At 37.0% G+C, this 12,684-nt stretch overlaps 1 protein-coding gene across 2 annotated transcripts in view; it reads left to right on the forward strand.

Moving 5' to 3' along the window:
* MITF (melanocyte inducing transcription factor) overlaps positions 1-12,684 on the forward strand; it is a 197,523-nt gene that overhangs the window by 115,701 nt on the left and 69,138 nt on the right. For both annotated transcript variants that reach the window (XM_070933553.1, XM_070933554.1), the window contains exon 2: positions 12,187-12,430. In XM_070933553.1, coding sequence (XP_070789654.1) covers positions 12,187-12,430 — 244 coding nt within the window. The remainder of the gene's footprint in view (positions 1-12,186; positions 12,431-12,684) is intronic.

A 12,684-nucleotide genomic window follows, 5' to 3' on the forward strand; every position in this document is an offset into this window, starting at 1 on the left:
GAAAGTAATTCACAGTCGTGTAAATAAAAGAGATTTTGCTGGGACCAAGACTCTGCTTCCTGCTTTTTAAGGAAGCCTAGTTCAGAACAGTTACAATGGCACTGAAAAGAGTAACTTATGACTGTTTTTCATACTTACAACCATTGAAGCGTTCCCATTGGTCACATGATTAACATTTGGCTGCTTGGCATCTGGCATATACTGTATTTATAACAGATGTACTGTCCCATGGTCAAGTGATCATCATTAGTAACATTCCAGCTGGTTTCTGACAAGCAAAGTCAGAAGCCTGAGTGGCGCAGCAGACTAATGCTACTGTTAAAGGTAGTATTTAGCTTCCAGCTGCCTGCAATTACTGCGAGTTCAATTTTCACCATGCTCAAGGTTGACTCAGCCTTCCATCCTTTCTAAGATAGGTAAAATGAGGACACGGTTTGTGGGGGCAATAAGCTGACTTTGTATAAAATATACAAAAGTATGAAGGCTATTGCTTAATGCCTTGTAAGCCGCCCTGAGTCTCCGGAGAAGGGCGGCATATAAATTAAAATTAATTTAAAAAAAAGTCAGATTTGTTTAATGACCAAATAATTCAATTAAGGACTGCAGTGATTCACTAAACAACTGTGGCAAGAAAGTTTGTAAAATGGAGCAAAACTCACTTAACAGCTGTTTCACTTAGCAGCAGAGGTTTTGGGCTTCATTGAAGTCAAGGACTACCAGTATATAAATATAGATGTAAAATAAAGAGTTGAAACTCTGTATGATTTTGCATTTTTCAAAGTTTACATTCTTGTGATGGAACAATCTTGGATACCGGTTGAAGTATCAGTGATAATTATATTTCTAACAATTTTTGTAAGTGTAATCTTTGGCTAGACAAAATACCTCAGGCCTGAGTTTAGATACTAAATCTAAGTTTAGAATAATGTTGTCCACAAAAAATATTAAAATGGCTACCAATCATGATAATATCCCATTTGGCTATTAAAGCCTTTAATTTTAAAGTTAGAAACTCAGACTAATGATGTGCTTTCTGTCAATCACTAAAACATGCAAAACGGATTATCAGGCAAGTCCTGTCACAAGATATGCAAGGATTGGGGTTCAGGGGATAAGTGAAAGATTCGCAAGATCTTTAGGACTAAGGAGACAATTTGGGCAGTATAAAGAAAAATGAGAGTTCAGGCCTTAACAATGGAGTTTAGTACTGAGACAAGTGATTCCTAGATTAGCTTCTAGTTAATAGAGGAGGTTAGTCAAGTAGAGAACAAGGAATACTGTCACAAAGAGTAGGCATGAAAAAATGATTAGAAACTTTTTTCTGAAATCAAGGACAGTTTGGGAAAAGATCCAAATTCTGTGTGCAAGACGAATCAAGACAGTCATAGTAGAATCAGAATTGTAGAATTGGCCACCAAAAATAAGCTAATAGATCATTGATTGCTTATCTTAATATCAAAGCAAACAAAAAATATCCCTGTGATTTGCTATAATGATAAGCGTCATTCACTTAAGGTCCAGTATGGCCAACAGAAGCAAGTCAATGACTTGTAAAGCAAAATTTTACAAAATCCACATCACTGACATTTAAATAGTGGAATTAAGCATGTGTTTCTCTTTAATTCACTTCCCAAGTAAATCATCTAGCTACTATGTAGTTAATTTATTTCATCACTCAACATTTCAGAGCACAAGAATTGGGGAGTAGTGAAGCAAACTAATCCTACAATCTACAAGGAATTCATTTCTCATCTTCAGTGTTAACGAAGATAATTTAACAATGAATGAATACGGTGTTCAGTCACAGCACTATGCATTATATTCAGATGTAACTAAATTTAATGTCAAGTTGATGACCTTATTATCTGGTTTTAGGGGAATGATTTGCTTTTAATCCCAGTGCCCAGATTTTCAATTTGGCAGCTATTTAAAAATTATTAGGGCAAATAAGTGTCTTGCTAGCATACATTGGAACATAAATATAGCAATTTATCTGTTTTGGATATGTTAAAATAAGTTATACTGAAGAAATTCTGCATAAGGAACAGTATTAGGGAAATTTATATAATATGTTTGGAAAATTTAATGTTGAAAACTATTTTTCATAGATTTTATGACAAATGCACAATATGCAGTTGAAAATGAAAACTTTACATATAAGGAAATCATGAAAGGCAAAACAGACCTTTTAAACATCAATTGAAATTTCATTAGATCAGAATACACCAGTCTAGTGTAGATCGTAAATCAATAGTTTCACATTTTTCATTTAGTATTTTTAAAAATATTTAATTAAATAATAAATAATATGCATTTTATATAGCTACAGTAAGTTGGTAACTTACTGTTTCCTAATTTACGGACTCCTTATGCTCTCTGAGCTTAGTTGTTTGCTTGCAGATGTTTCATTATTGGACTAGGTAACATTATCAATGCTCATCTAGGCACTGATAATGTTACCTAGTTGGGTAATGAAATGTCTGAAGGCAAACAACCAAACTCAGAAAGTATCAAGGACTCCATAGTTCAACCCTGAGCTACATACAGTATATTCTTTTCTACTGCTTTCTAGTTTCTTTAGTTTATGCTCAAGACATTTTTGTACTGTGAACCAGTGGTGGGTTTCAAATTTTATTACTACCGGCTCTGTGGGCGTGGCGTGGCTTGGTGAGCGTGGCATGGCATGGCATGGCTTGGTGGGCGTGGCAGGGAAAGAAATTTTTTTGGCAGAAATTTTTACTGTAAAATCTCCATTCCCACCCCACTGCAGGGGAAGGATACTGCAAAATCCCCATTTCCTCCTGATCAGCTGAGACTTGGGAGGCAGAGAATAAATGGGGGTGGAGCCAGTCAGTATTTTTACTACCGGTTCTCCAAACTATTCAAAATTTCCGCTACCGGTTCTCTAGAACTGGTCAGAACCTGCTGAAACCCACCTCTGCTGTGAACCAAACTTTCCAAAAACAAAACCTATGGAATTAAAATAGACCATGATTTTGGCATCTATTTGTCACATAGTAGTTATCCATGATGTTCAATCAATATGTAAAAACAATACAGCATATTTATTATTAGGTCCTTGGCAGAGCAAGGAAAATTATTTTCAAGTTTTTTAAAATATAGCTGTAAAACTTGGCAATCAATGGAATGATTAATCCAATATAACTCCCAGTAAAATATGTATTGGATTAGAAGGTGAGAAAAATGCAGCTTGATTTGTTATGATATGCAGAATCATTGATTAAATTCAATCACTATGCTTTTTTAAATCTGCTATTACATTTTACCATATTATATTTTATAGGTCATTTAATGTTTTGTCCAACAGCACACACTAGTGTTGGCACAGGATAAATTCACATGTAGGTTCCAGGTGTTTAAATTACGGTTTGCTATTCATGTGTTTTAAAATAACAAATTTAATACAGATTACAGTTCTGAAATATTTAGTAAACCATGGAAAGATTCAATTGAAACAATAATTTAGTTGTTCATTTCTGCCACCACAAATAATATATGAATATTTTACTTGGTGAAAGACATTACACTTTCATTTCAAAAATAAACAAATAGCAATCTGAGATTTTTTAAAAAAGCTGCCTGCAATTTTCCATTCATATTTTTGCAACAGGTATATTGAAAAGTAAGGCTTGAACTACAACCTAGGGACTTACTGGAGGATTTACATTTAATCAATGAATTCTGAGAAAATGGTTTCCATTCCTGAGACATACATATAGGCAATTTAGAGATGTAAGTATGTAACAAGAGCGATAAGGAATTGTGAAGAATATTATATAAGTAGTGGCATTTAAATCCACTTTTTTTGAAGGCATCAGGCAGGTTAGCCATAGGAGCTATTTTCAGTATATTTTTTCCCAAATTTCAGCGGGAGGAGAGCCTTCACTATTTTGACTTAATCAGAGCAGATTCCTGGTTATTTTCAGGCAGAGAGGAGCAATATTTTCATCAGGGATCTCTGGTGATTTTTTTTATGAATGTGTACTTTGTTTGTTTTTGATCCACTGCTTATTTTTCTGTTACTTGCTTGATGAAATGGGAGCAATTATTTTGGAAACTTAAGCAGTAGACTGAAGATTAGCTCTAGATTGACTGAATATTTTTTTTAAAAAATATTACGACGACAAAAAGGCACATAGCAGACTAATCTTTTTATCCTTTCACATTCCAAGCCTCGGTAATATTTTGGTCAGTGGAAGTGACTACAATAAGCATTTCTGTACTGCAGTTTCACATATTAAAAACAATATAGAATCAGCTCTTTCTTAACTAATTTTTAGCGTTGGCATCCAAGAGAGAAGAATATTTAGACATGTATTAATTGAAATGAAAACAGGGTTAATGTAAAAACTTTTTTTACAATTTTTATTTTATTCGAAAGATTAAAATACAAAATCCAAAAGATAAAATATTAAACAGAGAGAAAACAAAACTAGACAAAAATGTGGATTAAAAAAAAAAGACAAAAACACATTATCCCCCCTCCCCCACTTGTTGAACACTGGCAAATCTATTACAACAATAATAGCATCCTCCCTTGCAAAGCAGGCCCAAAATTTATAAGTGTCTACATATATTTGCAACCCAATTGATTTGTCATACATTACATATATGAAAAAATATACTCAACTCAACTCTCACAATTCTCCACACATGAAATCCACACATCTTAAAGTTACCAAGGTTGAGAAACTCTCCACTAAGTCACAGGAAACCAATACTTGAAGGGCTGTCTCAGGGAAGAAGGAGTCGTTTTATTTTCCAGAGCACCGCAGGATAGGACAAGAAGCAATGGGTGGAAGCTAGTCAGAGACAGGTTCAACCTGGAACTAAAGAGAAGCTTCCTGACAATGAGAACAATTAGTAATGGATTAGCTTGCCTCCTAGAGGGTGCTCCATTCCTGGTGGTTTTCAAGAAAAGATTGGACAGCCATTTGTCCAAGATGGTATAAGGCCATGATGGTAAACCTATGGCACGCATGCCACAGGTAGCATGCAGCGCCCTCTCTGTGGGCATGCGAGCCATCGCCCCAGTTCAGCTCTGCCGTGCATGCGCGCACGCCTCCCGCTGGCCAGCTGGTCACTGGGTCTCTGCCGCACATATGTGGGGGGTGGGGTGCATGTGGGGGCCACACATGCATGCGTGGGGGGCAGGGCATGTGCAGGGGGCCTGTGCGTGCATGCATGGGGGCGAGGTGCATGTGGGGGTACAAAGTGTGCATGTGCAGGGGCCACGCACGCATTGTATTTAGGGGTTTGGGCACTTTGGGCACTCAGTCCGGAAAAGGTTAGCCATCACTGGTATAAGGACTTCTGCCTAGGGCAGAGGTTTTGTCCAGTTTAGGTTAAGTTCTGGAGAGTTTTAAGTTCTGGATCAACAGTGCTAGTACATTAAAAGGCTTTATGGCTGGTGCCAGAGACTTTGGTTGATAGAAAAAAACCCCTTTTTTCTCACTATCTTTTAAGCCAGTTTTTAAATCATCAATGCAATCTGATACACAGTGATGTTAACATTCATTTAACTGATTTCTTTGAATTCAGGGGAAGATGTGATAGATAGATGGACAGAGTTATATTGTGTAAGCATGAAGGATTATATTGTAGCATGTCATCTGAACCCAATTGATGTGACTCTGAATTGCCTGCCAAAGAATGCTTCAGATCTTGGTATTTGCTGGAAAATGGAACAGGGACAAGGTATCTTCCATTTCAGTGTGAACACCTCATGAATACAATATTCACACCTTATCAGCAGCTTTCCATCATGTGCCTAAATATAAACAATGTTTTTCTGATTTCAAATTCAGCATCTCTCCGTCTTATCATTCCAATTCAGCTAAAGATTCACATAACATGTTATAATCAATTTAGTTGCTCATTAATGCCCTTTTTAGATCTATGATTTATATGAATGAGTATCTCTTTGTAAAATACCCATGCATCTTTGTGTATTTAAATCAGTGAATAGTACAAGATATCCTTTGTATGCTTGTATGGTTTTGAAATAATTAAAAAAGTCGGTTTAAAGCTTTCACATCTTTGTTTTGTAACTCTTGGAAGCATTTCAGAGGCTGTGTGTGATTGGCTTCGCTTCTGCTGAGTTGAAATGATGAGAAGAGGGAAACAAATCACAGATCACAGATCAGGCTGTGATCTGAACTACTGTAGGTCCCGCAGCAATAAAAACCCCTTCTCTCATTCAAAAGATTTTAAAAAAACAAACAAAAGTGGGAGGAGGGGAGGAGTCACCTTCTGTTTTGCTTGCCAGGTCATCTCAAGCTAAAAAAGAAGAGGGAAAGTGATAAAAACTTCATCCTTGATTGAGGAAGAATTTTGAAGTGGCTATTCATTCATTAATGTTATTACTTCTAATTTAGACACATAATGATCAACAAAACAAGATTTAAAAATAAACAAATGAAAAGAATGAATAAGCTGTATAAAAGAAGCCACATCTGTGAGAATATATAAATGTATTTTTAACTTAAGAAAAGGTACAGACACTTTAAACATACCTGTAACTAATACATCTGTTCAAGAATATATTTGTATAGATCAGGTAATCTCTTAGGAACCAGCATGATGCTTAATTAAAAATGGAGACAATTTGAACTAGCCTATCTTAATTAAATGATTCTCCAAGATTCTCCTGCTGCTTTGTTCTCCAATATTTTTCTATAATAAATCTTGTGGTTAATAATAAAAATAGATTTAATTTATTGTGTTGTACCATTTTATATTTCCAGGGAAAAGTATATGTTACCCTTTTCATTCTTTAAATAATCTTTAATTGATTTTGAAGGACAATTTTTCTAAGTTTCTCTAAATATCCAGCGAAACTAAGTAAATGAATAGTATTGCCATATGCATGAGAAAATATACAGATTTCATTATAATCACTCTAACATATTCTAGAAAGACTTTGATTAACTTATTGCAACTGTAAGGAACATAGTGTTGCCTATGAATTATTTTCATAATTCTTAATAACACACTTATTTTATACGATATTACATTATTCTTTTATATAATAAAGTGCTCAAGGGATGTTTGGAGATTTTTGTGTGTGATCACGGCATAATTGTCAATATTGTGTAGAGGGCTTGTGGCATTCTAATATTTGGTGATAAAACTGATAATCATCAGCTTTTTTATCAGTTTACCACTTACTGTATATAGCTTCCACTGAGGTATATAGCTTCTACTGAGGTTAATTGTCCTATAAAGTGAGGAGAAAGGCTGAGACCACCATGCAAATTTGATATAATACTGCATGAAGACACTGGATAAGGTTATTTTCAATATGTGTGAGGTATCGCCAGTACCCCGCATATACTCAGCTGTACATCTATCTGGACCACTGTCTAATTAAATGATTCTATCAAAGTTCTGTCCCAATGAAAGCAGAGGAACCTAGATGAGGAAGCCCTACCCTGGCAAGATTGGAGTAACTATGGATACAGGTTCTTTCTGGATTCAGAGAATTTCCACCTCTTGTTCCATCTCTTGTGAATGGGATTGCATTTGTGCAGAAAAAAATATTGCACAGTTTGGGAGTCTTCCTGGACTCACGACACCTGTAAGAAAAACAAGTGGCAGATGTGTCAGAAAGGATTCTACACAGATTTCTCATGTGTGTCAACTGTTCCAAATATGCTTTTTTAAGAGAAAACTGGGCTTTCCAAGAAGCTTCTTCATCTCTGACTGGATGGTGAAGAAGTTGAAGAAGCTTCTTGGATAAGAAGTGAAATGTCTTCAAGAAAAAACCAGAAAGTCCAGTTGCCTCTTAAAAAAGCACCTTTGGGACAACCATGACCTGGATGACTGAGAATCTCCATAGACATTTGTATCATCTAGACTGGGAAGGTCAAAAATGACCTTTTCATGCCTTGGATTGTAGATTACTACAATGTAATTTATTGCTCTTGTTGACTACTTGGAAGCTTCAGCTGATCCAGAATGTAACAGTAGATGCAGTTATAGGCATCTGTTATTCCGTAATACATACGTTTCACAAACTGCACAGGTTACCAATATGTTTGTGCAAGCTCTACTGGTTATCAGAGTTCAGTTCAAGGTACTTGTTATCACTATAAAACCTTACATAGCAAAGCGGTATATACCACTTCACTGTGCTTTATAGCATTGTCTGAGCAGTTTACAGAGTCAGCATATTGCCCCCAACAATCTGGGTCCTCATTTTATCAACTTCGGAGGGATGGAAGGCTGAATCAACCTTGGCTCAGTGAGAATCGAACTGCTGGCAGCTGCCAAACTCCAGGCTGGATAGAGCCAAATTCTTTATATAATGTAAGATCCCATATTTCAGGATTAGAATTTAGTATGATATTTACATTTTTAACCATTATAATTTTCCCAAAGCTATAATTAAATTGAAAAGGAACAATTGCTGGAGATGATCAAATCAGATGAATCATTGAGCCCTCAAAATTTCTTACATTAGTAGCATAAGAAATCAGATAACCTAGTTACAATTTTCTGTAAGAGTTTTCCTTTTTTTTCCTGTCCTTTTTTTCTAGAGAGATTTTCTGTTTCTTAAATCTTAGATGCACTGATTTTCCAAAATTGGATATTTAATTCCTTATTCCATGTGTCGTGGATGTTACCAATGTTGTAATTTCATCTTATTTTTTTCATTTAATATAAAACAGAATTGTTGATTTCACTTCAAAGACATGCTGGAATTAAAGCTGCTGGAATTCCAGATATCTTTGACATTGGATGTTATTTTGTCAGGCATGTTTTAATGATACATACTGCTAATAAAAGTATTCAAATAACATGTTTTTAGAAGCCTATTTCAGCAAAGCATCTGAAATCTTTATTATATGCTAGTTAAGTACATCTCCACAAAGTATGTTTAGTTTGATTCCAGCTGGTTTGAGTTATTTCTCTGGTCCAGTCTCTGTGTTTTAAGCAGGATTTTATAACTCATGTTATTCAATAGCTGAATTCAATAGCTGAATAACAAGACAAACATTCCCATCTAAAATGTTAGGTTGACCCTGTGATACTTTGTAGGGTGTGAGAATTCTTCACTATTAATTGAAAATTCTCCCATTTCTGCTTGAGCATCGCCGTCGGTGACTTCTCTTGAACAGCTAATTAGTCCGATTATTCCACAGATGCATAGGTTTACCACAAAGGTTTTTCTCGTAGTTTATCAAACGGATCATTCTCCTTGGGAATGTTGCAAACTGACAGGCTTGGAATAGTAACACAATCATCATTCCCCATCCCCATCTCACCTCTGTTGGAAGGACGGGCGGAGAGGGGGGAGAATGCAAGGGAATAAATTGTTAGTGGTCTGAAAAATCTGGATTTGATCCATTTGGCAGTTGGGGGTTGGGAAATATCCAAAAATGTGCACCTTTCAAAGTCTGGATTATTGAAATGCCAAATGAACCACTGGATTCAGGTAATAAGCATTCTGGAGAAGATTATAAGAAATAAGCTTCCTTCCCTCTCATTTGCTTCCAGTCAAATTTGTGTGTGTGGGTGTGTTGTGAGATAGATAAATTTGCTACAGTTTTTACTTCCTTGCATTGCTAGAGTTTGAAATGTACATTAAACTCATGAAAGTCTTATATAAGCTTTATTGAGACCGTGATCCTTGTTAGATCTACGTTGCAACAGTATTGTTTGCTTGTTTATTATTATTTCAGTGGAATTTTCAGTAAGAAAGAACAGTAAAAATGAATTACATAGTTCACATTTCTATTCATAATGTTCCTAAAGTAGCTACATAGCTACTACCTATGCTATGCTATGCTATGCTATGCTATGCTATGCTATGCTATGCTATGCTATGCTATGCTATGCTATCCTATCCTATCCTATCCTATCCCATCCTATCCTATCCCATGTGTCTCTTTAGCCTAATCCCTTATTTAAAATTTCTGTCTTAAACATTAATATGTTTAATATTTTTAAAAAATATTACATAAAGCAGTCACCCCATTTCCTTCTACACACAACTCCTAACTAACTTCACTGATTACATTTCCGCAATATTAAATTGTTTCAATTTACATACCGTGTTTCCCCGAAAATAAGAATATAAAAAATATATTTTTTGTCATCAAAAAAGGCACCAGGTCTTATTTTCGGTGTGGGTGGGTGTCATCCACTGACATCACTTTCGCATGTTGCCCCCGGCCTCCTTTTCACTGTCAGAGGCCTTCTTTGACCGGCAAAGCTTTCCTGAAGGCCTCTGCAGCTGATGACAGAGCTCCAGACTGATCCAGAGCTCTGTTATCAGCTACAGAGGACTTCAGGAAAGCCTTGATGGCTGCAGAAGAAATGGGCCGAAGTGTACAAGGCCTGGCTGCAACTGTCCGAAGGTAAGTAGTAGGGCAACTCCGCCCCACATCCCCAACCTAGCTTAATTTTTATCCGTGCGCCCTGGAGTGAGTGGGGTTTTAATTAGGGCTTATTTTGGGGGGTAGGGCTTAAATATTGGGCACGTGTAAAAATCAAGCTAGAACTTACTTTCGGGATAGGTCTTATATTCAGGGAAATATGGTATTTTGATATACCCTGTTTCCCGCAAAATAAGACATCCCCTGATAATAAGCCCAATCGGGCTTTTGAGTGCATGGCAATAAGGCCAAGTGCTTATTTCAGGGTTCAAAAAAATATAAGACAGGGTCTTATTTTTGGGGAAACACGGAAGTAAATTAAGCAGTCACCAATAGCGATTGATGTCTCTGTTTCACAAATAACTTTTAAATGCTTGAGGGGAAAAAAAACCCCACTTCTTGTTTATCTTGACAAAACTTTGACCCTATCATTGTAATAATTGCAGGATCTGAAACAAAATTCTGCAGGAGATTGTCCAGACAAAGCTGCACTACTTAGGCATTTCACCAGTTTTCTCACAAAATTTTCAGACAGTCATTTTGCCTGAACAGGTAGTCCTTGACTTACAGCAGTTCATTTAGTGGCCATCCAAAGTTACAACGGCACTGAAAAAAGTGACTTACGACTGTTTTTCACATTTACAACCTTTGTAGTATCGCCATGGTCACCTGATCAGAATTCAGATGCTTGGCAACTGACTCAGATTTATGATGGTTGAAGTATCCTGGGATTGTGTGATCACCTTTTGCGACCTTCTGATGAGCAAAATCAGTGGGGAAGTCAGATTCACTTAACAACCGTGTAACTAATGTAACAACTGCAGTTATTCGCTTAACAACTGTGGCAAGCAAGGTTGTAAAACGGGGCAAGATTCACTTAACAACAGAAAGGTTGGGCTCAATTGTCCAAGTCATAAGTCGAGGACTATTTGTTCAGCATACCTGTGTTGTTATAGCAATTCTTTACTTGAGCAGCTGGGGTGATAGCCCAATTGAGCTGGAGTAGAAAATTCCCATTAAGCTAGACCTTTGAATTCAGGTCCTCTCTTAGTATGAAAGCTGTCTGGCTGACTTTGAGACAGTCACTGTCTCTCAGCCCAGATCCCTTTGTTGTGGGAAAAGTAGGAGATAGAAGCATTATGTGCACCACCTTGAGCTGTGAAAAATAAAGACAGAATAATAATCTAATAATAAATCGATCCAAGGAGTCTGTTATTGAATGGGCATGTAGGCAATTCCATTTTCAGTATGATTACTGGGCCAATATGCATACAAAAACATCAGACATTTTCCCCCTCCAAAAAGAAAAATGGAATAAGAGAATTCTGACGGAAAGAGTAGGGCAGTCAAAGACATCTTCTTTCTCCTTTTCTGAATTAGTAAAGCAGTGCAATATAAAGATTGGGGTGCCGATCATTATTTATTTGTCTATTGATCAAATTTATATGCCACTCATCTCGGTAGTCTAAGTGACTCTGGGCGGCTTACAGGGAAATAAAAATATAAACATCAGAACAAGTATAAATATTAAAAAAAATGTAAAAATTACGAGAGTTAAGCGACCTTCGAAGACTAGAATGTAGCTGAACATTTTTGTGTTAAACAGGGATCAAGCCCAGCAATCTGTAGATTCACACCCCTGACGTGCATTTTTCCAGCCTTGCAAAAGTTTTTGCCTATGTCCTAGCCCCATGCAATGATACCATCCCAAAGCCTGACTCTTTCAACTCCAGCTAATATTTACTGAGCAGTGATGAGTGTTCTCTGGTGTTTCCCTCAGCAGTTTGGAGCACCCTGGAGCTTCCAAGCCTCCGCTAAGCTCCTCCAATATGACATCACGGATTTTGCTACGACAGCAGCTCATGCGTGAGCAAATGCAGGAACAAGAACGCCGAGAGCAGCGACAGAAGCAGCAGGCAGCTCAGTTCATTCAGCAGAGAGGGGCTGTGAGTCAGACACCTGCCATCAACGTCAGCCACCCCGCCAGCCTTCCTCCTGCAACCCAGGTGCCAATGGAAGTCCTGAAGGTAGGCGACTGGGTGGGCTCGGATTTGAGAAGGTGGTGGAAGTTTGTTCCATTAGTGCAAAGCTTTCCAAAATTGTTTTGTGCAGTAATGACGGAGTTTTTTAAAAAATCTTCTTACCACTTTTGCTCTCCCTGTGCAACTTTCCCAGGAAAAGTTCATTTGACTAGGCAAGGGATGGAGCTGTCTGTTTTTTGTAAGTGAATTTTTTCCCCAGAAAGATCCTTTTCTTCCCCATTTTCCCAATGGATGTGAAA

Source organism: Pituophis catenifer, unplaced genomic scaffold (genome assembly GCF_029215685.1).
Source record: "Pituophis catenifer annectens isolate HBS135680 unplaced genomic scaffold, rPitCat1.0.hap2 SCAF_2, whole genome shotgun sequence".
Classification (NCBI taxonomy): Eukaryota; Metazoa; Chordata; class Lepidosauria; order Squamata; family Colubridae; genus Pituophis; species Pituophis catenifer.